Source organism: Trematomus bernacchii, unplaced genomic scaffold (assembly GCF_902827165.1).
Source record: "Trematomus bernacchii unplaced genomic scaffold, fTreBer1.1, whole genome shotgun sequence".
NCBI lineage: Eukaryota > Metazoa > Chordata > Actinopteri > Perciformes > Nototheniidae > Trematomus > Trematomus bernacchii.
The window spans coordinates 16,999,226-17,027,033 of NW_022987593.1; the positions used below are offsets into that span (position 1 = coordinate 16,999,226).

The following is a 27,808-nucleotide window of genomic DNA, read 5'->3' on the forward strand; positions in this document are numbered from 1 at the left end:
CCACCTAACGGTGATAGAGTGTAGTGCAGCAGGAGCAGTTTTGCCCTTTAATCAGGTGAGGAAAGTATCAGTACCACAAATGTAAATATACTCAATTATCATTGAAAGTCTTTCATTGAAAATGTACCTTAAGTAAAAATATGAGTTGCTGATGATAGATCAGCTTGCCTACTCTTCTTTGGGTCTGATAAACAATATATAAAACAAACAAATAATAACACATTAACAAAATAAGGATAAAAGTCCATCCCAGTGTGTCAAAGAACGAGAAGATGTTTTAATCTCCTCTTCCTCCTCCTCCTCTTCCTCTTCCTCTTCCTCTTCCTTCTCCTCCTCCTCCTCCTCCTCCTCCTCCTCCTCCTCCTCCTCCTCCTCCTCAGCTTCTCATGAATAATCAGTATTCCTAGCTCTCCTCCCAGCAGACGGTGGGTGTTTTCAGTCTTTCAGGTGAACCGTGAGCCCTTTTCTAATCTGGGAAAAAGGGAATTTTCTCCTCTCCCTCCGGCCTGGGAAGACCATGACTCTCTCCAGGATCTACCGAGAGTCTCTGCTGGTGATTTTACTGCAAATCGTGCTGATCTGCTCGGCTCAGGTGAGAAACAGCTGCTCTTTATATTCCTGAAATACTCCTAAAGGTACTTATAGAAAGTCTGTGGTGCTCAGTGGAGCGAATTGTACTTTATTGTGTTTCAAAGATAATTGTATGAAGAAAAAAGGTGTATATTTGAACTGTTACTGATATTGTTTTGATCTCTTATTGAAGCATATTTTATATTCTTCTGGCACTTTCTGCTTATCTGTTTAATGTAGCACTATAATGACTAGACTTTATCGTAATAATGTGCATATGTTTAATTATTTTTGAACATATTTTTGGTATTTTTTATGATATTGATCCATGAAAACGTACTGTGTGTTTTTCTGAAGTGACACACTAATACTTGCATTTTTATCAAATATTTTTGAATCCCTTTCTCAGGGACTCAAGAGTTCTGTAAATACTTTATTGTTTTGGTATTGGATTTTATTTGACAGTGTGTAATTATATTGTGTGAGACATGGATACAACCCCCTCCCCTTTATCTTGTAACTCCCTTTTTAAAATATATATCCTGAATCCATACCAGGTCAATATCACTCTTTATTTGTCATGATATATTCCACTTTATTTGTTTGTAATGTTGAAAGTGAGTAAACTTAAGGTGTTTTTTTTTTCAAAATCTTGAAATATATGCCAACAAAACCAGCATTTTTTACAAAATACGTTCATTATTTTCTGATTGTTTTTCTAAAAATGGTCCATACTGTGGTCCATTCATCCCAGTGCACCGATCAGCAGTAATCCGAACACATGCAGATACTTACGTGTAATGTGAGAATAATGTGAGCGCAGGTTCAGTTTCGTGACCTTTCCCCTCACATCACCCGAACAATGAGGCTCTGTTCGGCCGCCCTTCAAACCAGCAGCAGAAACATGGATGATATTAAGAGATGGATTTCAGTCAGAAAAAAGTGAAAACTGATTTTCTTTTTTTTGTCTGTGTTTGTTTTCCAGAGGGGCCCGGTCGGTCCCCGAGGCTCCCTGGGGCCGCCCGGAGTAGCAGGCGTACCCGGAGTGGACGCCATTGATGTGAGTCAACGGGGAAACTTTCATGATGGAGCTGTTATTTCTGTCTTAATCAGATCAGAAAACAACAGGTTTTTGTATTGTTTTGCACAAAAAACTGAAAAAGCAGCAGCTTGTTTTAACAATGAGGCCTTTTTGGTCGTCACATGACTTCATCCTGTTTTACACTTTCAACCCCAATTCTAATCTCAGATTATTTGACTGAGCCAAATGTAGCTCAAACAGAGCAGCTGTTGTTACAGCAAAATGATTTTGTTATCCAATTTTAAAAAAGGACCATAGCCAGATGTCATGGGTTCAAGGTCCCCCATAATGCACCAAGACATTATTTGATGGTCTTAATGCTGATTCAAAGCCCTCTTCACCTAAAATCCTGAATCCTTTAAAAAATCAAGATATGTTGAGTCAGTTTATAAAATAACCTTATTATGTATGATTTTCTTTCAATTCTAGAATTGTACACATACCAGGTTCGAAGACCCCCCATACATTGTTCAATATATGCAAGGATTGTAAGATTTTAAAATGTAACATGTACTTCTTACTGGCATTGGATATTAGCTTTAGCATTATACATGTGTACAGTATATGGGACACTGCATCTGCAACAGACTGTCAATATGTCACTGTACTTGACCTTTATAAATAAACATATTAATCAAAAACATTTCCAGAGTAATATACAAAAAGGACATGACTCCAGTGTCCTCAGTGCACTGTCCTGTCCCACAACAATACAAACCTCTTAAATATTACAAAAAATCCACAATTTAAATAACTTCTTTATATTTAATGTATGTTCTTCCTGTGTCTTCAGGGCGACAGAGGAGAAGACAACACAGTGACCGGCGGACCAGTGAGTGGACTTTTGATTCCTCTTTCCTCTTTCCTCTTTCCTCTTTCCTCTTTCCGCTTTCCTCTTTCCTCTTTCCTCTTTCCTCGTTCCTCTTTCCTCATGCAGAGATGTGTGATGGATCAGAAACCATCAGAGTTAGAGAGGTGAACTTCTAACTTCTAATTTCTGCTTCTGCTTGCAGGGCCCGGACGGAGATAACGGAAAAGACGGAGCTGCAGGAGCTGCAGGACTCCCAGGCGCAGACGTGAGTCCGACATCACGTTAAACACAGAAGAGTTTCTTTGGGTTGTGGCTGGTTTAGTATTCAAGCCCCACACTCATTTCACAGCCACTCTGTCATCCACTAGTGGCTGTTTCCCAGTGATGAGAAAAACAATGCATGAGAGCAATGATGCAAAGTCCATTTACTCAAGTACTGTCCTTAAGTACTATTTTGTCATACTTGTACTTGAGTATATCTAATTTATGATGCATAAACTTCTAATTTCACTCCATTTTAGTGGCACATATTGTAGTTTTTACTCCTCTATTTACTTTGTACGTGTAAAAAACGCATACAAAATTATAACACGCCAATATGTTACAAAGTAAACCTTTAGTAAATTGGCCCCACATTGCAAAAATACAACATTGAAATGCCCCTACATGTATTTCTTAGTGATACAAGCAAGATGATATACTATTCTATTATATAATACTATGAAAAGAGCCATTTTGCCTTCTGGGTATTTTCAAATGAAATACTTTTGCTCACTTTGCACACATTAATTAACATTTTCAATGCTGGACTTTTACTTAAAATAGAGTACTTAAAGCCTGTAGTCTATCTACTTCTACCTAAATAGTAGTAGTAGTACTTCTTCCCCTCCTGCATGAGTTTCCCTCTGCGCTGCGGGTTAAACTCTCCAACAAGAGGATGTATTGAATCTCTGTAAGATCTGAGCCGGTCAGATCTGCTGCTGTGGGAGCAGTTTGTCTTGGCTTCAAACTGAGTGAAAAGAAAACACGTTGAATAAATCAATCTGGGCTATTTAAGGGTAGTCTCCAGTTGCTTCCTGACAGAAACAGGGGTCTTTTTGTGTGAGACGGAGGGGGATCGGCTGCCCAGAGAGAGAGGCCGTATGCTGGGTGTGTGGAGCAGAAAGGGCTCAGTGTGTCTGAGATGCTGCGGAGAACAGACTGCAGATTCAGAGCTTCATGAGGATTCAAACTGAGAAAAGGAACCAGCATGTGGACCAAGATGCACAATCACACTTTGAGGGAAGAGTGGGAGAGAGTTTCTACACCTCCAGAGGCATAAGAGAGACCAGTATGCAGGGGTTTTGGTATAAAATGAACTTGGCGTCTACTCTCATCTGAGGAGGGTCTACTTTGTTGCCATCATTGGCTGATGTCAAGTTGTAGGCGTCTTCTGTTTCCTTCCCCTGTCCATGTCTAGAGTGTTTAGAGAGTTATTATGCAGCAGTTAGGTGAAAGGCAGAGGTGGGAGAAGTACTCAGATCTTGTACTTGAGTAAAAGTAGAAGTACTCAGATCTTGTACTTGAGTAAAAGTAGAAGTACTCAGATCTTGTACTTGAGTAAAAGTAGAAGTACTCAGGTCTTGTTCTTGAGTAAAATTAGAAGTACTCAGATGTTGTACTTGAGTAAAAGTAGAAGTACTCAGATCTTGTACTTGAGTAAAATTAGAAGTACTCAGATCTTGTACTTGAGTCAAAGTAGAAGTACCAGAGTGTAGGAATACTCTGTTACAGTAAAAGTCCTGCATTCAAAATGTTACTCAAGTAAAAGTATAAAAGTATTATCATCAAAATATAGTTAAAGTAGCGACAGTAAAAGTAGTCATAGTGCAGATTGGTCCATTTCAGAATAATATATATATATATGTTTTATAATGATTGATCATGAAAGTGTTCTCAAAGCTGGTAAAGGTGCAGCTAGTTTGAATGACTTTGTATACTGCAGGGTAGCTTGTGAATTTACTCCAGGTGGAACTGAAGTCTGATTTAAGAGTACTTAGTTACTTCCCACCTCTGGTGAAGGGAGGAGCGAAAGAATAGTAGGAACACCACACCTCGCGGTCTCTGGAGAATCAGGGGAAGCAGAGGACGTTTTATACATTTCATAGAAGAGTTATTCTGATCATTCATGTCTTGGTTTATAAGATCTGTCAAAATCATAATGACATATTTCTCCTCTTGCTTGCAGTGATATTTATTAGCCTACATTGTTTAGCTGTGAGTTGCAGAGTTTTGGAGATATCAGCTAAGAGATGACTGCCTTCTCTTGAATGTATTGGTCTAAGAAAACACTCAAAGCAGCAGAACGTAGTTTAGAAACTGTGTGACTGTCTGATACTTTGTGGATTTGTAGGCTGCGTTTTTGGAATGGTCCCAGAAATCCCTTAACTTAGTGAAGGACCAAACTACAAAAATAAGAGCAAAATTGTGATAAATAAACGTTTTCCTATACGTTGTTTACATGCTAGTTCAGTTAAACCTGTCCATGATGTTTGGATTTAACCCTTTCAACGCAGATGTAGTTATGTATTCAACTTCTGCAGGCAGGAATCTGTCAAATACTGTGTTAATTTCTCTCTTATACAGTAAACATTAACATATGTGAAGTTATGAGACACTAAACTTGAATGTCAGATGTCAGGGTCTGCATTTATTTGCACCAAGATCACCAGTGTCAACATTAGCATTTTTACATTTGGTTCTTTAATCAAACTGATCTTATATCAGTCAAATGTAGAGAGTATTAAGAATACGTTTGTCATTAACATATTGCAGGTAATCTCAAGACCACTAGCCCATTGCATAATATAACTGGTTGCAACTTTCTCAGAAAACTCTCTTTTAAACTTCAGCAATACACCTGCTAAGTGTCTTTTCAGGTGAATGTTAGTCAAGAAAAACTAATGTGACTCACATGCAGACATACAGAGACAGCCTCTATTAAAGCAACATACACGTCTGAGCCAGGAGTGTTAAGCATTTAGCATTTCTGATGTGTTCATTATTATTTTAAAAAAATCACATTCTAGTGCTTTTGAATATACATGTAGGGACCAGGAGTGCTAACCAACCCACAAAGTAGGGCTGCTCGATTATGGCAAAAATCATAATCTCGATTATTTGGGTCAATAATTGATATCACGATTATTAAAAACGATTATCCATTTACTTTGAAAACATCAATTTATTGGAGAAAAAAAAAGGTGTAGTATGTTTTTAACAGTTGATTACCCTGAACTTTAAGTATAATTCAATTGAAAAACCAATAAAAAAAATAATATATATATATTTTTTAAATAAATAATAATTAAAAATAATAAATAATCGTTTTATTTCGATTATGTTGTTTTCATAATCGTTGCAAGCCAACATCGTAATTGCGATTAAAATACGATTAATTGAGCAGTCCTACCATAAAGTGTTATATTGTCCGTTTTCTGTGGGCTTTTTGTGGGTTGCTTCGGTCAGAAACGTCCATACTATGTCACATGAAGGCTCATTACAATGATACTTCACACACAGCTTGTAAACCATCACCACAAAGATGCTCCATATTTGTCTGACGATCCAATCAGAACTCTTTCATCAGGTGGTCTTGCGTTTGGACAGAGCGTTTCTGACGGATGGTTCATAAAGATTTATTTAGACAGGAAATAGGAGGAAATTCATGTTTTCTTTTAACATTGAAGCATGTAATGTTCTACCAGAAACCCAACATAAAGGTGTGAACCTGAAGGTGTCCTCTTTAAATGCGTTGTGTCTCCTCTGCAGGGACCGGTTGGACCTTCTGGAGATCCAGCAGCAGTCGGGCCAAACGGACCAAAAGTACGTTCATTATCAACATATTTTAATTATTTGTTTGATCTTTTCTGTTAAAATGTAAGCTCTACATCTAACACCCTGTCTGCAGAGATGCACATCCTTTTGTATGGCCACACCTCTGTGCATATGTGTTTATAGAAGAACATATTTCTCTTCCTTTTTTAATATTTCTGGTATTACATTTGACATTTATTTTCTTATTTGTTTTCAGGGAGATGCTGGAGCTCAAGGGCCTCCTGGAGAGCTTGTAAGTACAAATATTACCTGAAGTACATTTATGTTTTAATGATATACACATTCAATCGATCAGTAGTTCAGATTATGTATGAAACTGTGAGAGAGTGAATATTAGCTGCTTAGATGTTAGGATACAAAGTCCGGATAAAATGTTAAAAGATATGATTTGTGCTTAACTCTATAACTTACAAAATACTTAATGAAGAAATGACATGATTTGGAGAAAAATGTCATTAGTCTTTGTTTCATATTTCTGTATATTATTGTTATTCTGATGACCTCTATATGATCACTAAAATAATAACTAAAAGTGATTTTCTGATATTTAAAGACAGCATATGTTGTTAGTTGCAAATGTTTGCTTAGCTATGAATGTATTCTAGTCTGCACAGCCTAAAGAATTGGCTGCATTTCAATATTTCTTTTGAGGACCAACGACAATTTGACATCAACACTACTGTTTATATATTTCTGTCCAAAAGTCTAAGTCTAATAATCACTGATTTCTCTCTCACAGGGCGTAGGACCTGATGGGCTGGATGTGAGTACAAACACAATACAAAATATCGCACTCTATACACAACTATAATATACAGTAAGGGTAAACACATTTATAGTTAAGGTAAGTATTTACTTTTGTATAAACTTTAAAATCATTAAAGCATTTTCACACTGTGTATTTTCACTTAAGTACAAGATCAAAAAATGTCTTCCACCATGTTAGGAGTAGATTAATATTTGTAATGAGATGTATGTACAAACTATGCTTTTGTTGCAGAGTTTTAGAGGCTTCACGTTCTTCTGTTTTGTTTACAGGGTATTCCAGGTACAGACGGGCTACCAGGTGAATTGGGCAAAGTTGGACCAGGCGTAAGTACACTTATTATTTTAGTGTATACAGTTTTAAATCGTATTATCGCTAATATTCGTCATGTTTACAAATGAAAAATGACAACCATTAGTAATACATCTATTTCTAAATGTCCTCAGGATGTTGGAGAATAACAGAATATATCAATAATATGTATATTTAAGGGTAGCTGCTGCTGATGCTGCATTAAGATTTAAGATCATTGTCCTAATGCTGTATTTATAAATACTTTTTTCTGTCTTTCACAGGGAGCGAGAGGAAAGAGAGGTCAAGTTGGTCTTTCTGGTGCTGCTGGGCCGCGGGTAAATATCACAGCTTCTGTCTCTATTTCTGTTTTTTACTATCTGTGAGGCTGATATAGTTAAGGGTGGTGGGTTATATTACATTTTAAAATGGCTGGGCATCTCCTAATGAGAGGGTGCACCACTGTGGTTTGTTAGATGGTTGGGGAGAAGGGTGGCAACACATTTTTAGGGTAATGTGTTTTTTTGGATAAAGGAACAAAAGGAAACTACATTAGTGATATGAAGTCTCTTTGAGCTCACGACACATTCTGTTTTTGTTCCAGGGTCTTCCAGGCGTGTATAATGGAGAGGACCTGGTAAGTTTGATCCCACAACAGATCCATTTATGATCATTTATAAAACACTGCTCTCTGCCTTAAGAAGATACAATTACTTGACTTGAATGATGACTGGACTCAAGTAAATGTCGGTATAAAACACAGACTATAAAGACACATAGGCCTAGCTGACTATCTTACATAGTGTGCAAGGTGAAAGCATCTTCCATTTTGAATACAAAACCATACTTTAAGGGATCTTGTTTTGGACAATATTCCATTATTGCTGGGTTGTTATCCAACTCAAAGCCAGACTGATGTGTTCAAGTGCTCGTGGAAAGCTCAGACATCTGAAACTCAACCAGCAACTAACTTAAATCAAGAACATTGCAATATTGACTGAACTTTAACTAACTTCAAGTCGACAACAACATACATTTCATAGCTGAACTGACTACCCTTTCCATGATTAAACAACAATAAAGTAAAAGCAATCTGCGGTAAAGATGCATCTTTAGAAACATGTGTTCCTACAGTTAGCTCAGTAAAGTCACAGTTAGCTCAGTAAGGTCACAGTCTCAGTAAAGTCACAGTTAGCTCAGTAAAGTCACAGTTAGCTCAGTAAAGTCAATGTTAGCTCAGTAAGGTCACAGTTAGCTCAGTAAGGTTAGCTCAGTAAGGTCACAGTTAGCTCAGTAAGGTCACAGTTAGCTCAGTAAGGTCAGTGTTAGGTCAGTAAGGTCACATTTAGCTCAGTAAGGTCACAGTTAGCTCAGTACGGTCACAGTTAGCTCAGTAAGGTCACAGTGGGCTCATTAAGGTTACAGTTAACTCAGTAAGGTCACTGTTAGCTCAGTTAGCTCAGTAAGGTCACAGTTAGCTCAGGTCACAGTTAGCTCAGTAAGGTCACAATTAGCTCAGTAAGGTCACAGTTAACTCAGTAAGGTCACTGTTAGCTCAGTTAGCTCAGTAAGGTCACAGTTAGCTCAGGTCACAGTTAGCTGAGTAAGGTCACTGTTAGCTCAGGTCATAGTTAGCTCAGTAAGGTCACAGTTAGCTAAGTAAGGTCACAGTTAGCTCAGTCACGTCACAGTTAACTCAGTAAGGTAACAGTTAGCTCAGTAACGTCACAGTTAACTCAGTAAGATAACAGTTAGCTCAGTAAGGTCACAGTTAGCTCAGTATGGTCACAGTTAGCTCAGTATGGTCACAGTTAGCTCAGTAAGGTCACAGTTAGCTCAGTTTGGTCCCTGGGGTCTCGGGACAGTGGAGCCCCCTGGTGGCGGGGCTCTTCCATGACCTCAAATAGGCTCTTGTGTTTTTCAGTGTCCCAACGCCTGCCCTTCTGGACTCCACGGTCACTCCGGACTACCTGGCATGAAAGTGAGTGAAATTTCCCTGATGCTGATATTACTTTCTTTAGATGCTCAATACTTTTTTTTTTTACTGTTGTACTAGCTACATTTTATGGATGAGTTGAATAACTTGTTGCTCTCACCTGTCTGTCTTTAGGGCCACAAAGGAATTAAAGGTGAATCTGGAGAGCCCGGGAGACAAGGACACAAGGTAACATACTGTCCTCTCACACTGAACAGCATCTGATCTATTCCTGCAATTTAAAACATACAAAGAGTGAGATTCTGCAGAGACTTTATTATGTGCAGTGTCTAGAATTCCTGCAGAGGGGCCGTTTGATAATGTTATAAAAGTTGCATTTATTTTTTTAAGTTAAAATATGTCTGATAACATATGTATCAAAAAAAAATTCAGCCGAGAATTTTTTTTAGCCTACCAAAAGTGAACTGTTGTTTTTTTTCCCGTTGAATATAATTATGTTTAATACCATTTATAAATGCGGCAGAATGAATGAAACATGAAAAAAACGATGAAAAAAACACAACCTACTTAGAATACACAACTTCTATGATAATCATACTTTTACATATGTATACTTGTGCATCACATGAGCTAGCTAAACCAATGTGAAGCGTTTATAGATGTTGTTAGTAGGGTCTCTGTCCTTTAAAAAAATGTTTAGCTAAGGGATCTTTGGCCTGATATATGTTGAGGACCACTGAATAATGAGACCGTTTCTTGTAGGCTTAGTAATTATTTATTTGCAGCTTTTGCAATAATGTTAAAGTAAATGAAATACTTAATGCATTTCTTGATATCACAGCATGACATTACTCACGTTCTCTTTCAGGGAGAGGAGGGCGAACAAGGAACGTTGGGGGAAGTCGGATCTCAAGGACTACCAGTAAAATATTTCACCATCCTCTCTCCACATGCTTCAAAATAAGATACCACCTCACAGTCAAACATATTAACATGGGACATGTCCATCTCCTCTCCTCTTTCCGCTGAGTAATTTTAGGGTACCGGTGGAGCAAGAGGCCTCCAAGGAATATTTGGCTCCAAAGGCGACAGGGTAAGACGTCAAACACACAAAATGCAAACATTTCATGGAGAATTAAACAAATAAGGAAATTCAAGACAGAAAGTTTATACAATCGTCTTGTTTTAGCACACAGCCTCCATCAGGTTCTGCTTTTACAGAGGAAATAAAGGCACAGGGTGATTCTCAATGTCGAGGACGCTTCCTTGGTAGGACATGTCTTCCGAGTCAGGTCCAATTTCCGCCAAAGATTTGGAAATTGGTCCGTGCGCAAAGCATTGTGGGGATTTTAAGACCTCGGAGGATACACATGTGCAGCCTCGAAATTTCTCGCTACGAAGGACGCCGGGCTCGGTAGAATTCCAAGGAGCCTGGACATTGGAACAGTCCTTCGGCGGGACTCGATGACGTAGCATCCTTGAAATAGTGGCTCTGGAGCATCCTTCCTTGACATTGAGAAACACCCACAGTTTATATACAAACACCACAAAATGGCTGACTATCAATCGTCCAATCAGGAGAAAGCACCTGTTGGCCAACATTTTCCTTCAAAGACATTTCAAAATAAAAACTTATAAAGCAGGCAGCTCAATTTATTTCTATTTACTATTATAATCATCACTGTTTTTTTATTCATATATTTATTTTTTGAATTTATTTATTTTTGCTTTCTTGTATTGCTTTATATTAAACATGTTTGAGTATAGCAAGAATAATAAAACATGTGAGAATACTGATTATACTTTTTAAATGAATACATGCAATAACAGAATGTTCTAAAAATATATAAAAAATACATTAACGGTCATTATTATTTTACATTATCTTTTTATCATGTCACTTTCTGCAATTTGGAATAAGAACCATGTGCACTTTTTTTTCATTTATTTTAGTTTTTACAGGTTTAGCATGCAAACCTTATGTCATCAGATGCATTGGATGTTTGTGTTGACGTACATTGACTCAATTGATGTCTCTCTTATTTAAACTTTTACTGACTACAACATTCCCATCTCTACAAACAGGGTCTTCGTGGAAAATCAGGAGATGGTGGTCCTCAGGGAATCCAGGGAGCCCCAGTGAGTCCCCATATCTGTTTAAAAAATGTTGACCCCCTCATTGTTATTTAGAAATAAATACTGATTTAAATAACTGATGTCATTTTTCAGGGCGATGTGGGTCAAAGAGGAGTCATCGGAGAGAGCGGGCCAGCAGGAGTTCAGGTAAGATCCAATCAGACCAAAAACAACAACTGAGACACAATTTAGCAGTTGCAAACTTATACTGATGTCTGTACTTATGGTTTACTGTCTTAACCCTTGTGTTGTGTTCGAAAGCTGTTACCGTTCATGGTGTTCGCGGGTCAATTTTAATTACATACTGAAATACACCTGAACATCAGCAGGAGAGGACTCTTTAAAGTAGAGACACTACATACTGATATACACCTGAACATCAGCAGGAGAGGACTCTTTAAAGTAGAGACACTACATACTGATACACTTGAACATCAGCAGGAGAGGACTCTTTAAAGTAGAGACACTACATACTGATATACACCTGAACATCAGCAGGAGAGGACTCTTTAAAGTAGAGACACGACATACTGATATACACCTGAACATCAGCAGGAGAGGACTCTTTAAAGTAGAGACACTACATACTGATATACACCTGAACATCAGCAGGAGAGGACTCTTTAAAGTAGAGACACTACATACTGATATACACCTGAACATCAGCAGGAGAGGACTCTTTAAAGTAGAGACACTGCATACTGATATACACCTGAACATCAGCAGGAGAGGACTCTTTAAAGTAGAGACACTACATACTGATATACACCTGAACATCAGCAGGAGAGGACTCTTTAAAGGAGAGGCACTACATACTGATAAACACCTGAACATCAGCAGGAGAGGACTCTTTAAAATCCTGTTTCTTCTTGTATTATATCAACAAACTTCCTAAAACTTAATTAAAATACTCTTTTCAATATCACTGTTTTTTTTTCATGTCTCTTTTTGTTTCTTACAGGGTGAACGTGGTCCATCTGGAATCAGAGGAGTGCCCGGGCTGAAAGGAGAGGCTGTGAGTAGCGCTTTATTTTATCCATCATAAAATAAATGCATTTATAATTATGTCCATCTTTCCTACCTTACTACAGTCTTGCTGCTTTCCTATTCCTATTACAAACTCTTTCTATCAAACGCAACTACCCATTAACCAACTTTTCTTTTGTTATTACTTTACTTTTTGATATTTCTTTCTTCATGTAATGCAACAAAATGAATGCAATTTATGCACAATGTTCTATATTTTAAGCTGTTCTCTAAGGCATTAAGATGCTGGTTGCCAATTCAACTGTGCACCCAATACATCTAATACATCTAATACATCTATTCTAAAAATATCTGTTATTTAAAGAGACACATTTGTGCAATGAACTTTGTAAACCCTTTTATTTTTTTACTGTCAACAGGGCCTTGCTGGTCCAGATGGCCGAGAGGGGATTCCTGGTCTTCCAGCAATCAAGGTAAATACTATTTATTTGTATATATTTTTCAGAGGTTTTACTGCAAAACAATCGTTAAAGAAGTGTGTTTTCAGATGAAGCCTAAAGTCTCAATCTTAAGCCCTTAAAGAGAACTTGTGCATTTTAACAACACCAATTGTTTGTGTTGTTTTTAGGGTATTCCAGGGAAAAATGGGGGTCCAGGTGATTCCGGCCTACAAGGACTTCCTGTAAGTGAGACTTTTGACCCAAAGCTTCTGATTCCTTATTGAAAGTGTGCGATTTCTCTGATGTTTCATATTGTTTTCTCCATGTAGGGTTTGCCAGGCACTTATGGCCAAAAAGGAGTCAGTGGTGCAGTGGTATGATCATATTTTAATATTTTTTATTAAGGGTATTTCTAATACTAGTATTACTGATGGCCACATTTAAATTGTATGTATTTTTTTTATTAAATGTTTTTTTTGTTGTTGTTGCCACCAGGGTACCGCAGGTGATCCAGGTGTTTTAGGAATTATGGGGTCTCCAGGGAAACAAGTGAGTAAAATAACGTTTTTTTTATTTTAAAGCAAGAGTATTGAAGTAAGTATGTCAAATCATTTTAAATTATTTCAAAATCACACAAAATCCAAACAGTTTTGAAGTACTATCTGCTCGTTCACTAAATTGTATTATGCTGCTATTTCTTTTTTACCATGATTGTGCACTTATTTGATTTTATGGTATACACAAAATACATTATAATAGCCATGACATATTGTCATTTGCACTGTCTATTTGCTGTTGTAACACCGTACATTTCCCCACCTTTGGAGGAATAAAGGATATTGTATCCTGAAAAACTGTTATGTGTTTAACTTCTTCTCAGCGCTGATAATTATTTGATTTGTTTCCAGGGGGAGCGTGGAGACCAGGGAGGAGTTGGACCAGTCGGACCCAGAGGAGGACCAGTGAGTCGAATGCATCTACATTTCACTTACATCTGTTTTGTGTCTCCATCAAAGCGCATCATCCTTCTTCCCCTTAACTTCCTTCCCCAACACTAGTTTCTCATTCTGGGCTGGGGTCAAATGGTCAAATAAATGAAGTCCTATATCTTTTCATAAACACTTTTCCTTGAGCTCGATGGAATAGATCACAAAGTCAAGGAAAGATGGGATGGAGAATTCGAAAGGGACTCTAACTGCACTTACACATGGCTATGTAATTATGCAATGGCGAATGTCATTGAAGTTGGTCTGCTATGGTGAAACATCAATGTTCAGAAGATGGAATATTAAGAGTGCAGACCTTTTTACTTCTCCCTGTGGGTTTTACCGAGTTTTTTCATGCAGGCTTTATAAACGTGAAGATTATAACTTCCAATATCACTAAGGTTAAAACTAAAATAGAAAAGGAATATATTCTACCAGCAACAAAAGTGAAATGAAATAGTTGTCACATTAAGAATTCTCACACTCCTGACCATCCATATTTATAGTCTTGAATCCAAGCGACAAACTCGTGAAGCCAACACGGATGTGCCATAAACTGCAGTTCCTTTAATGGCCACTCAAGGCTATAAGTTAGGAAATGACTAGTCCACCTTGCCAAGGCAGATCTGATCATCCATAGTGTTTCTAACCATGACTTTCTGCCCTTTGTTTATTCGGCCAACCATCACACACACACAGGACATTACACAAGCCCCAAATCCCCTTAATTAAACTACAGGCACATTGTTAAAAATATTTTAGTTTTCTGTCTAATTTTACCTTGTTTTTTCTCTTCCAGGGTGCACGTGGAGTGAGAGGGAATGAAGGGCCTCTAGGAGCAGCAGGAGCCAGGGTAAGACCCAAGAGAAAAGGTTTAATATCAGGGATTAAATCTCTACCGTAACAATAACACTACACCATATCTTGAAATGGTTGACGCAGTGTCAGAGAACGTAATCACCCAGAAAATACAGCTTTATGGGTAAAAGAGACAGTACCGTTCCATTAACAGTGGGACAAAGACAAACCTCCAAGAATATCTGGAAACAGAGATGACTGTGCACGTGCTCATTTTAATTATCTAAATTATCTGTAGTGTTTATTTAGCTGTGAACAGGATTAGGTAGAGGTCTGACCACAATGGGACGGATAGATAATGTATCTTTTTTTTACTCACAAATGTGCAGGGCATTGTTGGGTTTGTATTTGAGAGGTCAAAGTTCAATTCAAACAAACGGAAGTTTTATTCCTGATTACCTGTGTGCCTTTCGTCCACGTGTCAGAAACACGTGAGCATGAGGCAATTCAAAAACGATAAGAGGAAGTGCTCTACATGAAAGAAAGCCCTAATTTCAAATGCTTTTTAAACCGGGGTTAATGTTTATTTTGTTATCAAGTGACAGTGTTATTAAAACCAACATCTTTTACATTTTAAGATTTTTGGCTTTTTATCTATTTTGAATAAACTGAACAACCATTTATTAAAACCCCCAAATCTCATCTCCAATAATACAACTTCCTCGGTAAAAAGAAGTAAGTCAATAAGCCTTATTTTCAATATAAACAAGCAAATAAATAAAAAAAAATTAATCTTTAAGTCCGTTTTTCTTATGCCAGAACACAAAGCATCTCCTTAATCCATTTACCAGAACCAGGACACTAAATATATATTTCGAGGCATATATATTTTACATGTTGCGTGTGACAGATGGAGAAACAAGGAGAAAGTAATTACCTTGTCCTTTCATCTACTAGAAAATATTAATAGTGAATCTGTAATAGATAAAAGCCACATGTTAGTGGTCGGCGTAAAGTAAATAGTGTCATATAAAGTAAACCATGCATGCTTTTATATTGGTATTTAATTACATCCTTTTGGTTTAAATATACTACAAATAAACAATGCTTAATTTGATCCAAATCTGGTGCACATCAAAAAACTTCTCAAAAAAGGGTGTGGCCCCAGTAAAGAGCCCTGTGGTACTCCAACATTAGTTACTGTATAAGACAGGGTTTCCCACACATAGACTTTAACGTCCGCCAAAGTATATTTTCCGACCCATTTAGGTTTAATCTTTTTTTATCCGTCCGCGAGCATGACGCCATCTGCGATCGATTAACTACCCCTCCTGTACCTGTTCGCTCTGCTATTGCATGAAGGGTCTGCTTTATGCGCTCCGCAGTAACTCCGCTGCGAGGCTCCGGCGAACAGTTCATGAGCGTGCTCCACTAGCACCACCTCCCCCCCCCCCCCCCCGTTGATTAACGTGCTCCACTAGCACCGCCCCCCCCATGAATGTAATAAAAGAGAACTGTCTCATGGCAAAAAAACTGGATCATAGCTACGAGGAAGTTCTTGTTATCATGATTAAGGTGCAATTTTGATCACTTTGTCAAATCCTATCTGTCCACAAAGTTTTAAAGTTCTCACAAAGAAGCGTTTAAAACCTTCCTTTCTTTGGGAAAACAAATTAAACCTTTGAGGAAAACAATAGGATTATGCTAATGTAGTAAAAAATAAGAACATGACTGGATCGAGATTCTGAAAAATATATATTTTGATTAACCTGAATTCAAAACACCATAATCTCCTTCATCTCTGTTCAGCTGCTGAATACTTCAAACTAAGAGATCAAGGCCCTGAAATACAAAGTGAGCAATCAGTGTCCATAAACACTATCTCCTATCCTGAACGTATTATTCAACACGAGGATCATTCACCAAGATAAACCTTGTATCAGGGAAATGAATCCTCTTGCCATGCTTTTATTAAACAGCAGCAGGTCTTTATGAACTTCTGTCCCTGCAGTTAAGTCTCTAATCCGTCGGGGAGCGTGCATGAATGGCCTCTTGTTGCAGAAATCTGAGGGCCCAAAGGGTTTTTTCCTGCAGCTCAGGGGGGGATTCGGGGCAGGAAAAGAAGCCCTGAAAGAGCTCTCTGTTCCCCAGGAATGCCTAAAACCCGTCGGACCACTGTACGCCACAATCAGTGCCCACACCCACCCAGAAATATGTGGATAATTGGGGGGGGGGGGTCCTTCAGATGATGTGAAGCTGGAAATTGTTTTTTCTGTGCATGTGGTCAGGTTAAAGTGGGGGAGGGAGGCGACTTTTCTAAGACAGTCAGACCTTCTGTTTTGATTCTGAGTGTGTATTAAACTGTTTATTTCGGTGTGTTTTTACAGGGAGGTAAAGGGGACACCGGCCTGCCCGGACTTCCTGGTCCTGCTGGGTATCTTGGGCAGAAGGGCGAGAGGGTAAGAGACACAAAAAATGATACTCGAAAAAGCAAAGCTTAACTTTAAAGGGACAGTTCAACACAAAAACCAAAACACGTTTTCCTTTCACCTGTAGAATTTCACAAGGACCGATACTTGTAACTTAAATGAAGACAGATGTTCGAAGGACATGTTTTCACAGCAAAAGAAAATAGACATTAGAGAGGGAATTTAAACCTGTGTAACTTCCTAACAAACACCAGTGAGCAAATGGTTTTAAAGGGTGTATATTTCGAAGTATGTGGGATTTATTATGTATGTTTTTATCTCACAATCTAATTGAGTACGGAAATTCACAACTACATTTCTGGTATTGTGACATCCCTTACCTGTAATGCTTTTTATCGGTGTGAGTTGACGAGTGTTGGATATATCGGCCGAAGAGATGTCTGTAGTCTGGAATATAATAAAACGACATTACACTCTGCTTGTGGTGCTAAAAAAGCAAACAAATGCTATTGGAAACCTCAACAGCAAAGAAATCATGACCCGGTTACTCAAGATAATCTACAGACATGATGTGAGCAGTATCCTGTGGGATTTTCTTTTTAGGATGCGTGCCTCTACTAATCTACACAGAGCTCACCTAATATTAAAGCTTAGACAAAGAGGACTCCTCAATGTTTACATCTCCCAATATCACAAGCTTCCTGTCCACGAGTCTATACATGCTTTCTGCTGCACAGTGATACAGTCGATGGGGGGAGCTCGGTAGAAAGATAATATTTCCTATTTGTAACTCAGAACAACGTATATAGATTATCTTTAGTTACTGTAATTTCTGTAAAATGCCCGGAAAAATAAGACATCCCTTGGGAAGATATCTCCAACACTCATCGACACACATCAACAATTACATTACATTACATTGCATTTAGCTGACACTTTTATCCAAAACGACTTACAATAAGTGCATTCGACCAAGAAGATACAAACTTGAAGAAAACAGAATCATATAAGTACATCAGGTTTCATCGAGCCAAAACATTTCAAGTGCTACTCAACTGGCTTTAGATAAGCCAGTCCTTTGTTAGTATATAAGTGCTTTGTTAGTCATTCTATCGCTCGAAGTGGACTCGAAAGAGATGAGTTGTTAGTCTGCCCCGGAAGATGTGTAACAACTTCTAGACTTAAATAGAATAACAGGTTAAAAAAAGGGGGTTTATTTTATTTTGAGGTGTACTGTCCGTTTGCAGGTGAAGCCATGAGTGTAATTGCCAAAACAAATTCCGTTGTCAAAAGCTCCCAAAATGCATTTTGTCTTTGTGTTTAAAATGCGTAAATATAAATGTGTATTTCATACCCCACATGTTGATGTTATATTGTTGTTTTTGCTGATGTTGTTGAGAATTCTGTTGATGTCAACATGTTATGTTCTCTTCCCTCAGGGTGCAGTTGGTGTTGATGGTCCACAGGGAGATCAGGTATGTTTCATACGTTTTAACACCTGTAATTAAAACGTAGATTACTGTTAAGTGTTTAATGGCTCTACATTAAGAGCCAAAATTAATCATGTCATGTCTTTTTTTATTTCAGGGAGCTGCAGGTGATGAAGGAACTGCAGGAATTGTTGGAGAACTGGTGAGGAATCAACAAATGACAACTGACGGACTTCATCTGCTTTGGTTTTCATGTAGATTCAATATAATAGACTCTTGAGCAAAGAAAGGAAACTGAAGTCTCAATGCGTTGTTGGGAGGAATAAAACTTATGTTAAAAAGTGACATAATTAGGATGAAAAAAGTGTATGAACATATGATTTATCTTTCACTCTGCAGCAAAACGTCTACAAACTCTCTGCAGACAAAAGTGCTTATCAATGTATCTTTTTCCTTTCAGGGAGAACAAGGAGAAGCAGGAGAGAAAGGATCGGTAAGTTCACATAAACAAAACATCATAACCAAATCACGTCATATGATTTTTTGGGAGCATAACCTCGTTGCTGCAGTTTGGAGTTAAGGGGGATTGAACTGTGAAGCAGCTGCAGGACATTTTGGATTGTACATGAACAGCTGATGCTTCTTGATAAATCTATTGTTTGGATTAGGTATTTTTAAACAATAGCAACTCCTGAACAAAAGCCTTTCCTTCTTATTTATTGATCTCGCCTTTCTTTTGTTATTTGAGAATATGGAGACAGGCCCAGGGGCCCAAAATGTCTCACAAAGAGAGTACCAACAGTTTCAATGACCACAAATAAACAACTAATCTATCAAAAGCAGAAAATCAACTGCAAAGACAAACCAAACAACTATGGAGTGATATACAATTACATAATAATAAATAATAAAATAAAGAAAATACTGACTTTTGCTGCATTTTTATTTGTTGCCATGTCCCTGATCCCATTATATATGAACAAAAGAATGAATAAAGAATACAAATAATCTGTTTCTCCACCTCTCACTTCAGCTAACCCAGTGTTGCAATAATCCTATAATAACAATGTTCATGTGTCTACCTGCTGCTGTTGATAACAGACAGGCCCACCAGGAGAAACAGGAAACAAAGGACCAGAGGGCGGCCGAGGACAGCCGGGAAAAGAGGGAAAAGAGGGTCAATCCGGACCACGAGGCATGCAGGGAGACATGGGAGTACCGGGACTAACGGGGACTCAGGGACCAGCGGTAAGACGGGTTTCTTAAAGGTCACCTATTATGCAAAATACACTTGTTCATGTCTCTTCTACATCAACATGTGTCCCCTCTTCTTCATGTCTCTTCTACATCAACATGTGTCCCCTCTTATTCATGTCTCTTCTACATCAACATGTGTCCCCTCTTCTTCATGTCTCTTCTACATCAACATGTGTCCCCTCTTCTTCATGTCTCTTCTACATCAACATGTGTCCCCTCTTATTCATGTCTCTTCTACATCAACATGTGTCCCCTCTTCTTCATGTCTCTTCTACATCAACATGTGTCCCCTCTTCTTCATGTCTCTTCTACATCAACATGTGTCCCCTCTTCTTCATGTCTCTTCTACATCAGCATGTGTCCCCTCTTCTTCATGTCTCTTCTACATCAACATGTGTCCCCTCTTCTTCATGTCTCTTCTACATCAACATGTGTCCCCTCTTCTTCATGTCTCTTCTACATCAGCATGTGTCCCCTCTTCTTCATGTCTCTTCTACATCAGCATGTGTCCCCTCTTCTTCATGTCTCTTCTACATCAGCATGTGTCCCCTCTTCTTCATGTCTCTTCTACATCAGCATGTGTCCCCTCTTCTTCATGTCTCTTCTACATCAACATGTGTCCCCTCTTCTTCATGTCTCTTCTACATCAACATGTGTCCCCTCTTCTTCATGTCTCTTCTACATCAACATGTGTCCCCTCTTCTTCATGTCTCTTCTACATCAACATGTGTCCCCTCTTCTTCATGTCTCTTCTACATCAACATGTGTCCCCTCTTCTTCATGTCTCTTCTACATCAACATGTGTCCCCTCTTCTTCATGTCTCTTCTACATCAACATGTGTCCCCTCTTCTTCATGTCTCTTCTACATCAACATGTGTCCCCTCTTCTTCATGTCTCTTCTACATCAACATGTGTCCCCTCTTCTCCATGTCTCTTCTACATCAACATGTGTCCCTACCTTCTTCATGTCTCTTCTACATCAACTGTGTCCCTTCTTCTTCCTGTCTCTTCTACATCAACATGTGTCCCCTCTTCTTCATGTCTCTTCTACATCAACATGTGTCCCTCTTTCTTCATGTCTCTTCTACATCAACATGTATCCCTTCTTCTTCATGTCTCTTCTACATCAACATGTGTCCCCTCTTCTTCATGTCTCTTCTACATCAGCATGTGTCCCCTCTTCCTCATGTCTCTTCTACATCAACATGTGTCCCCTCTTCTTCATGTCTCTTCTACATCAACATGTATCCCCTCTTCTTCATGTCTCTTCTACATCAGCATGTGTCCCCTCTTCCTCATGTCTCTTCTACATCAACATGTGTCCCCTCTTCTTCATGTCTCTTCTACATCAACATGTGTCCCCTTTTCTTCATGTCTCTTCTACATCACCATGTGTCCCCTCTTCTTCATGTCTCTTCTACATCAACATGTGTCCCCTCTTCTTCATGTCTCTTCTACATCAACATGTGTCCCCTCTTCTTCATGTCTCTTCTACATCAACTTGTGTCCCCTCTTCTTCATGTCTCTTCGACATCAACATGTGTCCCCTCTTCTTCATGTCTCTTCTTCATCAACATGTGTCCCCTCTGTGGAAAGAGACTCTGAAAGTTTCAGGAACAAAGATTCTCTCTCTTTTTGTCCTGATCCATTTATATAAAAACTTGTCTGAAAATGAGCTGATCAGATTTTGGCCACTTTATGATGTCATAACGACAGAGAATCAGCACTTTGGAAACAGGGCTGAAACAGAGGGGATTATGGGTAATGCTGTAATGATCTGTTTGGTGTTTGGAGCCAAACACTTCAGAGACATGTTCTGTATATATCTGAGACCTATAATATATAACGTTTCCCACAATCCTGAATACAAAAATACAAATATATATAAAAATATGTATACAAATATGTATATACCTATATCAATAGACACATTTATAGATATGCACACATTAAGACATACATAAAAGCACAACAATCAATATTCTGCTGCTTATTGTACAATATGTTGCCTCAAATGAGTGACACTCCGGTAAGTAAAATAAGTAAGAAAATAGTTAGTAATTAGAACAGGAACGTTTGTTTCATTATTCAACATAAATTACAGAATATTTCGAGAGTTTTTATATTAAGCATCACTTTTATGCAATTATATATATTTGGTTTGCTAAAGACAGCACCTCAAGGCCATGTTTGCATGTGATGTTTCCCATTATAATACAGCATGAATTATGGCTGATCACTATCAATATTGTGGTTTTTCAGGGAAAAACTCCAACAGATACTCACATCAAACAAGTCTGCATGAGGGTAATGCAAGGTAAGTGTTTGTCACCTTCTTGCCACATGTTCTGTTAAACCTTCTGTTTGATTTTTCCCCCATTGTGCCATACTCATCGAGAATTTAAACAGTTTCCAACAAGAACGGTAGAAGACAGGGAAAATGCACTCGACATACTCGTATTCATTTCAAGACAAAACAGGAAATAGAATGAGCAGGACACATACTTGCACTTCAAAAATAAAAGCATTTCCTGTCAAACATTTCACCCTTAACCTTTGTCAAGAAGCAAATAAACACATTATTTTACTGCCTTAAATAAAACAAGTTACAACAAATATATTTTCAAATTGACACAAAAAAGCGACAAACATGGGAAAACAAATAATGTGTTTCTCCACCTCTCACTGTGTTCTTGATTCAGCTAACCAAGTGTTGTCTACCTGCTGCTCTTAGACACGTTTATATTCATCCTCTCCTGAATATAAACGTCCGTGCTGTCCTCCTGTGTCACAGAGCAGCTTGAGTTAACCACAGACATTATTTCAGGCAAACATCAAAAAACACATTCAGAAAACCATTGACTTAGTAAAAAGGAACCCAGAAGGGCTAAAAAGCTAACTCATTTCAGGGTTGTTAGGACTCATTCCTGCACCACCCTACAAAAGATATGACTTTTAAAGCTGTCCTGGAAGAATTTAGTTAAGTTTAGGTTATTTGTTTATAGTGTCTTGGACATTGATCAACTGTCACAAAGAACAGTAAATGGGGCAGTTTAGCCAACATTGCTCATTTCAAGCTGTTGCCCCCGGTCAGATGATAATGGACACCTTTTTTAAATCAAGAATGTCATCTTCTACCTATTAAAACGTCCACCCTGTCCTCCTCTCCCACAGAGCAGCTGGCCCAGCTAGCAGCCAGTCTGAGCAGACCTGAGTCAGGAGTCTCAGGTCTGCCCGGCCCCCCCGGCCTCCCTGGACCTCAAGGAGTCAGCGGAGAGAACGGTTTCCCCGGACACAGCGGGTCCCGAGGACTGCCCGGTCTGAAGGGTCCAGCTGGACTACTGGGTCGAAAAGGACCCAAAGGTGAGACTCAGATCAGCGTCAAACCACCAGAGATGGTAAAAGTACACACATCCTTTACTCAAGTAGAAGTACAGATACTCGTGTTTAAAAATACTCTGGTAAAAGTAGAAGTACTGACTAAACTTCGTTACTCAAGTAAAAGTAAAGAGGGCTTTGAAATGTACTTCAGTAAAAAGTACCCATAACTAGCAGCTGTTTTAAAGAGTACCTGACCTCCCTTTATATTAATAGAACAATAATGTCATTGTTAGCTAATGAATGTTTCCATGCTGAACAACGGCAACATGACAACGTTTTCATTGGTCCCTCTTCTTTAGAGAAGACCAGGAAATGATGGATACACGGATCGTGTTCAAATCAATAGGCACGCAATGACTCTAAATAATAATGATCACGCCACCAAACACACATTCAAACTAAAGGAACCAGCCTGTTTGGGAAATGTGAGAAGTAGAAAGTACAGGTATTAGTGTTCAACATGTAAGAAGTAGAAAGTACAGGTATTTGGGTTCAACATGTAAGAAGTAGAAAGTACAGGTATTTGAGTTCAACATGTAAGAAGTAGAAAGTACAGGTATTTGTGTTCAAGATGTAAGAAGTAGAAAGTACAGGTATTTGGGTTCAACATGTAAGAAGTAGAAAGTACAGGTATTTGTGTTCAAAATGTAAGAAGTAGAAAGTACAGGTATTTGAGTTCAACATGTAAGAAGTAGAAAGTACAGGTATTTGTGTTAAAAATGTAAGAAGTAGAAAGTACAGGTATTTGTGTTCAAAATGTAAGAAGTAGAAAGTACAGGTATTTGTGTTCAAAATGTAAGAAGTAGAAAGTACAGGTATTTGTGTTAAAAATGTAAGAAGTAGAAAGTACAGGTATTTGTGTTCAAAATGTAAGAAGTAGAAAGTACAGGTATTTGTGTTCAACATGTAAGAAGTAGAAAGTACAGGTATTTGTGTTCAACATGTAAGAAGTAGAAAGTACAGGTATTTGTGTTCAAAATGTAAGAAGTCAAATTAAAAAGTAATCAGAAAAATAAGTAGTGGAGTAAAGTACTGATACCAGAAAAATGTACTTAAGTACAGTAACGAAGTATTTGTACTCCACTACTTCCCACCTCTGCAAACCACCCGTATGTGACTGGGAGGTCGTTGGATTAAATCCCCCCTACTGTGCCTCTCCAATCAATGAGAATGTACTGTTGATATGAGGTGAAACAATTAGTAGCAACACAAACTATAAATAAACACGACGGATGTGTACCCAGTTGTTTTGACCCTCACCATAGGGAGCAAGGAATCAGAAATCAGAGAAAACACTGCGTTTAAAAACAGCAAAACTATTAAAAAATAAGAAAAGAGTACACACGAGAAATAGGTAAACACAGAGTAGCTGAAATATGCAGATAGGAATAAAGATAATTATGAATATATAAATAAAAATGTGCAAGTGGGAGTCCAAAATAGGTAGAAACAGTTATTTACCTTACTTACTTTTTACACATCTAACATTTTTAATTTGTTAGGAAATGCTCTAAAAAATTACAAAAAAAAGCAGATCTGAATTTGTGAAAGTAAAACCTGTATATCTGTATATCTTTAGGCTGTACATGTTTGTATATAATAGCAGATATTATTGTCAAGGAGCTTCAGAGGTTATATTTTTGTATGACCTCATTTGTATATCCTGTTCTGACTGCCCCCCTCAGGGAAGAACCAGGTCATGTTGATGTTAATGAAGCAGCAGATGAGGTGTGAAGCCTCAGCTTGAACTCAGCTAAATATGGAAACTTTAATTACGTGTATCCTCGTGGTGATGGTTGTGTTTCCTGTCTTCAGGTGACGTGGGAGACCGAGGGGACAGAGGACCCGTATTGAGAGGACCCAAAGGAGCACCCGGAGCAACCGGTCAACAAGGTAAAAGAAAAGCATGACGAAGAAATCTGATTTTAGAATGAAATGTCCTCAATATTCAAGATTCAAGTCTTTTATTGTCATTAGTACATAAAGTGTAGATATGTCAATGAAAATGTGAGGTCACAGGCTCCTCCAACAGTGCAACACAATAACACAGATAACATAGTTAAAATAGTGCAAGTAAATACAAATACAATAGAATAGAAATATACTGATATACACCTGAACATCAGCAGGAGAGGACTCTTTAAAGTAGAGACACTACATACTGATATACACCTGAACATCAGCAGGAGAGGACTCTTTAAAGTAGAGACACTACATACTGATATACACCTGAACATCAGCAGGAGAGGACTCTTTAAAGTAGAGACACTACATACTGATATACACCTGAACATCAGCAGGAGAGGACTCTTTAAAGTAGAGACACTACATACTGATATACACCTGAACATCAGCAGGAGAGGACTCTTTAAAGTAGAGACACTACATACTGATACACACCTGAACATCAGCAGGAGAGGACTCTTTAAAGTAGAGACACTACATACTGATACACACCTGAACATCAGCAGGAGAGGACTCTTTAAAGTAGAGACACTACATACTGATATACACCTGAACATCAGCAGGAGAGGACTCTTTAAAGTAGAGACACTACATACTGATATACACCTGAACATCAGCAGGAGAGGACTCTTTAAAGTAGAGACACTACATACTGATATACACCTGAACATCAGCAGGAGAGGACTCTTTAAAGTAGAGACACTACATATTGATATACACCTGAACATCATCAGGACAGGACTCTTTAAAGTAGAGACACTACATACTGATATACACCTGAACATCAGCAGAAGAGGACTCTTTAAAGTAGAGACACTACATACTGATATACACCTGAACATCAGCAGGAGAGGACTCTTTAAAGTAGAAACACTACATACTGATATACACCTGAACATCAGCAGGAGAGGACTCTTTAAAGTAGAGACACTACATACTGATATACACCTGAACATCAGCAGGAGAGGACTCTTTAAAGTAGAGACACTACATACTGATATACACCTGAACATCAGCAGGAGAGGACTCTTTAAAGTAGAGACACTACATACTGATATACACCTGAACATCAGCAGGAGAGGACTCTTTAAAGTAGAGACACTAAATACTGATATACCTCTTTAACATATGGTTGTAAGCGTTTGTCGGTTGTTTCCGTGAACAACCAAATGGTGCGTCACTTTAAATGTTGCAGCTGCGAGGAACTGTGGGACAGCATTATCTCTTTTCCTTTTGTTAAAGATCGTCCAGTGTATCCTGAGCTAAAGGAGATAAGACAGAAAGTATTGAAGCTCCTTTCCCAATCACTCAGAGAATTCAAACAGATCTCATCGAGATAAATGTTAGTCATGGTTGACTATAGTCAATCTGTGTTCTAATTCAGTTAAAAAAACTAAAAAAACAATTATGAATCAGTTAGGGAAGAGTACACAGTTTCAAACTTTGCATGTACGTTAAAAATGGTCACCATGTCCTCTACAATTTGCAAGTGGAGCCGCCCAAAGTACACTTTATTTTCTCCATGTGTAGAAACTTCATAAGTCCTGTCACTGGACATGAGTGGGAGACGCCTCCTGCTTCCACCTCATAAGTATAAGTCGCCTAGCAAAAGCAACAGCGTTTGAATAATGTGTGGAAAGGACAATGTCGTCCGGGACGCCTCCAAAAATGGCAGTAAGAGGAGAAGGGGTACATTTTAATCTAAAGATCTTAGAAAATGTATCAAATATAGACGTCCAAGAATTATGAAGATTTGGACATATCCCTGTTACTGACTTACATCTGTTGCATGAGGGCTCTAACCCTGGATACATCTTTGCTAGCTATAGGCTAATAGGTGACCTTTAACTTATTATTTTCTCTTTACTCTTCTCTCAGGTAATTCGGGGCGACCGGCGTACGGTAAGGACGGCCGTGAGGGGATGAGAGGACCCCGCGGTGTTCCCGGTATGTTGGGCGTTCCCGGTCCTCCTGGTCCTGCCGGTGTTACCGGATGGTGCGAGTCGTCTCAGTGCATCCTGCCCATGGTGGCAGCGCCCATTTCTGCAAAGGACTCCAGCATGAAGGGGCCCAATGAAATGTGAGGAGGGGGAACTGAAAGACTGGAGGAAAAACATCCATGGAAGTCCATTTTGTCTTTAATTTGGAAAGTAATTTTGTTCTCTTGAAGCCATCTTTTTGAGTTTGACATGGAGGTGGACACTGAAACATCTGAAACTCCTTTACATAAAAAAAAAAGTTTCATTTTTACCTCACTCTTTGCCATCTCTGTACTGTACAATTAGCGAAATGAAGAATTCACTGATTCAAATCTACATTCCTATGAAAGCAACGAGACAAACGTTTATCTGTATTTTTATGTAAATGTGTCAATACGCAAATTATACAGCTGGATGACGTCCATTTTGTTTGTGAGTATCTGTGTTGTTATTCCACTTTAACCCCCGCTGTGCCTCTAAATGGAGGATATGTTTGATAATGTCTCTGTCATGGCGACTGTTGTTTTTGTGAATGGAAGGCGGCGATGTGTGGAAACCTCTCTGACAGTTTTATATGACTTCTTATTTATTATATAAAGATTCAAGGTGACATCTACGAGTTGTACAAAGGAGGAAATAAACACATTTTGATAACCTCTTGCATGTTTTGTATGGGCAAAAACAACCA

The 27,808-nt window shown here is 38.4% G+C and overlaps 1 protein-coding gene across 1 annotated transcript; it reads left to right on the forward strand.

Moving 5' to 3' along the window:
• The first annotated feature begins 459 nt into the window (after positions 1–459).
• col9a1a (collagen, type IX, alpha 1a) lies at positions 460–27,774 on the forward strand. The gene is made up of 32 exons (XM_034130257.1): positions 460–592; positions 1,556–1,630; positions 2,445–2,483; positions 2,665–2,727; positions 6,273–6,326; positions 6,535–6,570; positions 7,078–7,101; positions 7,377–7,430; positions 7,680–7,733; positions 8,000–8,032; positions 9,320–9,376; positions 9,506–9,559; positions 10,200–10,253; positions 10,371–10,424; positions 11,417–11,470; positions 11,561–11,614; positions 12,429–12,482; positions 12,874–12,927; positions 13,083–13,136; positions 13,224–13,268; positions 13,390–13,443; positions 13,803–13,856; positions 14,680–14,733; positions 17,066–17,137; positions 18,547–18,582; positions 18,695–18,739; positions 18,998–19,030; positions 19,639–19,785; positions 22,058–22,112; positions 22,970–23,158; positions 24,992–25,069; positions 27,020–27,774. Exons 1-32 carry the CDS (start codon positions 518–520, stop codon positions 27,223–27,225), a joined length of 2,064 nt encoding a protein of 687 aa, XP_033986148.1. The 5' UTR covers positions 460–517; the 3' UTR covers positions 27,226–27,774.
• The last annotated feature ends 34 nt before the right edge of the window (positions 27,775–27,808 follow it).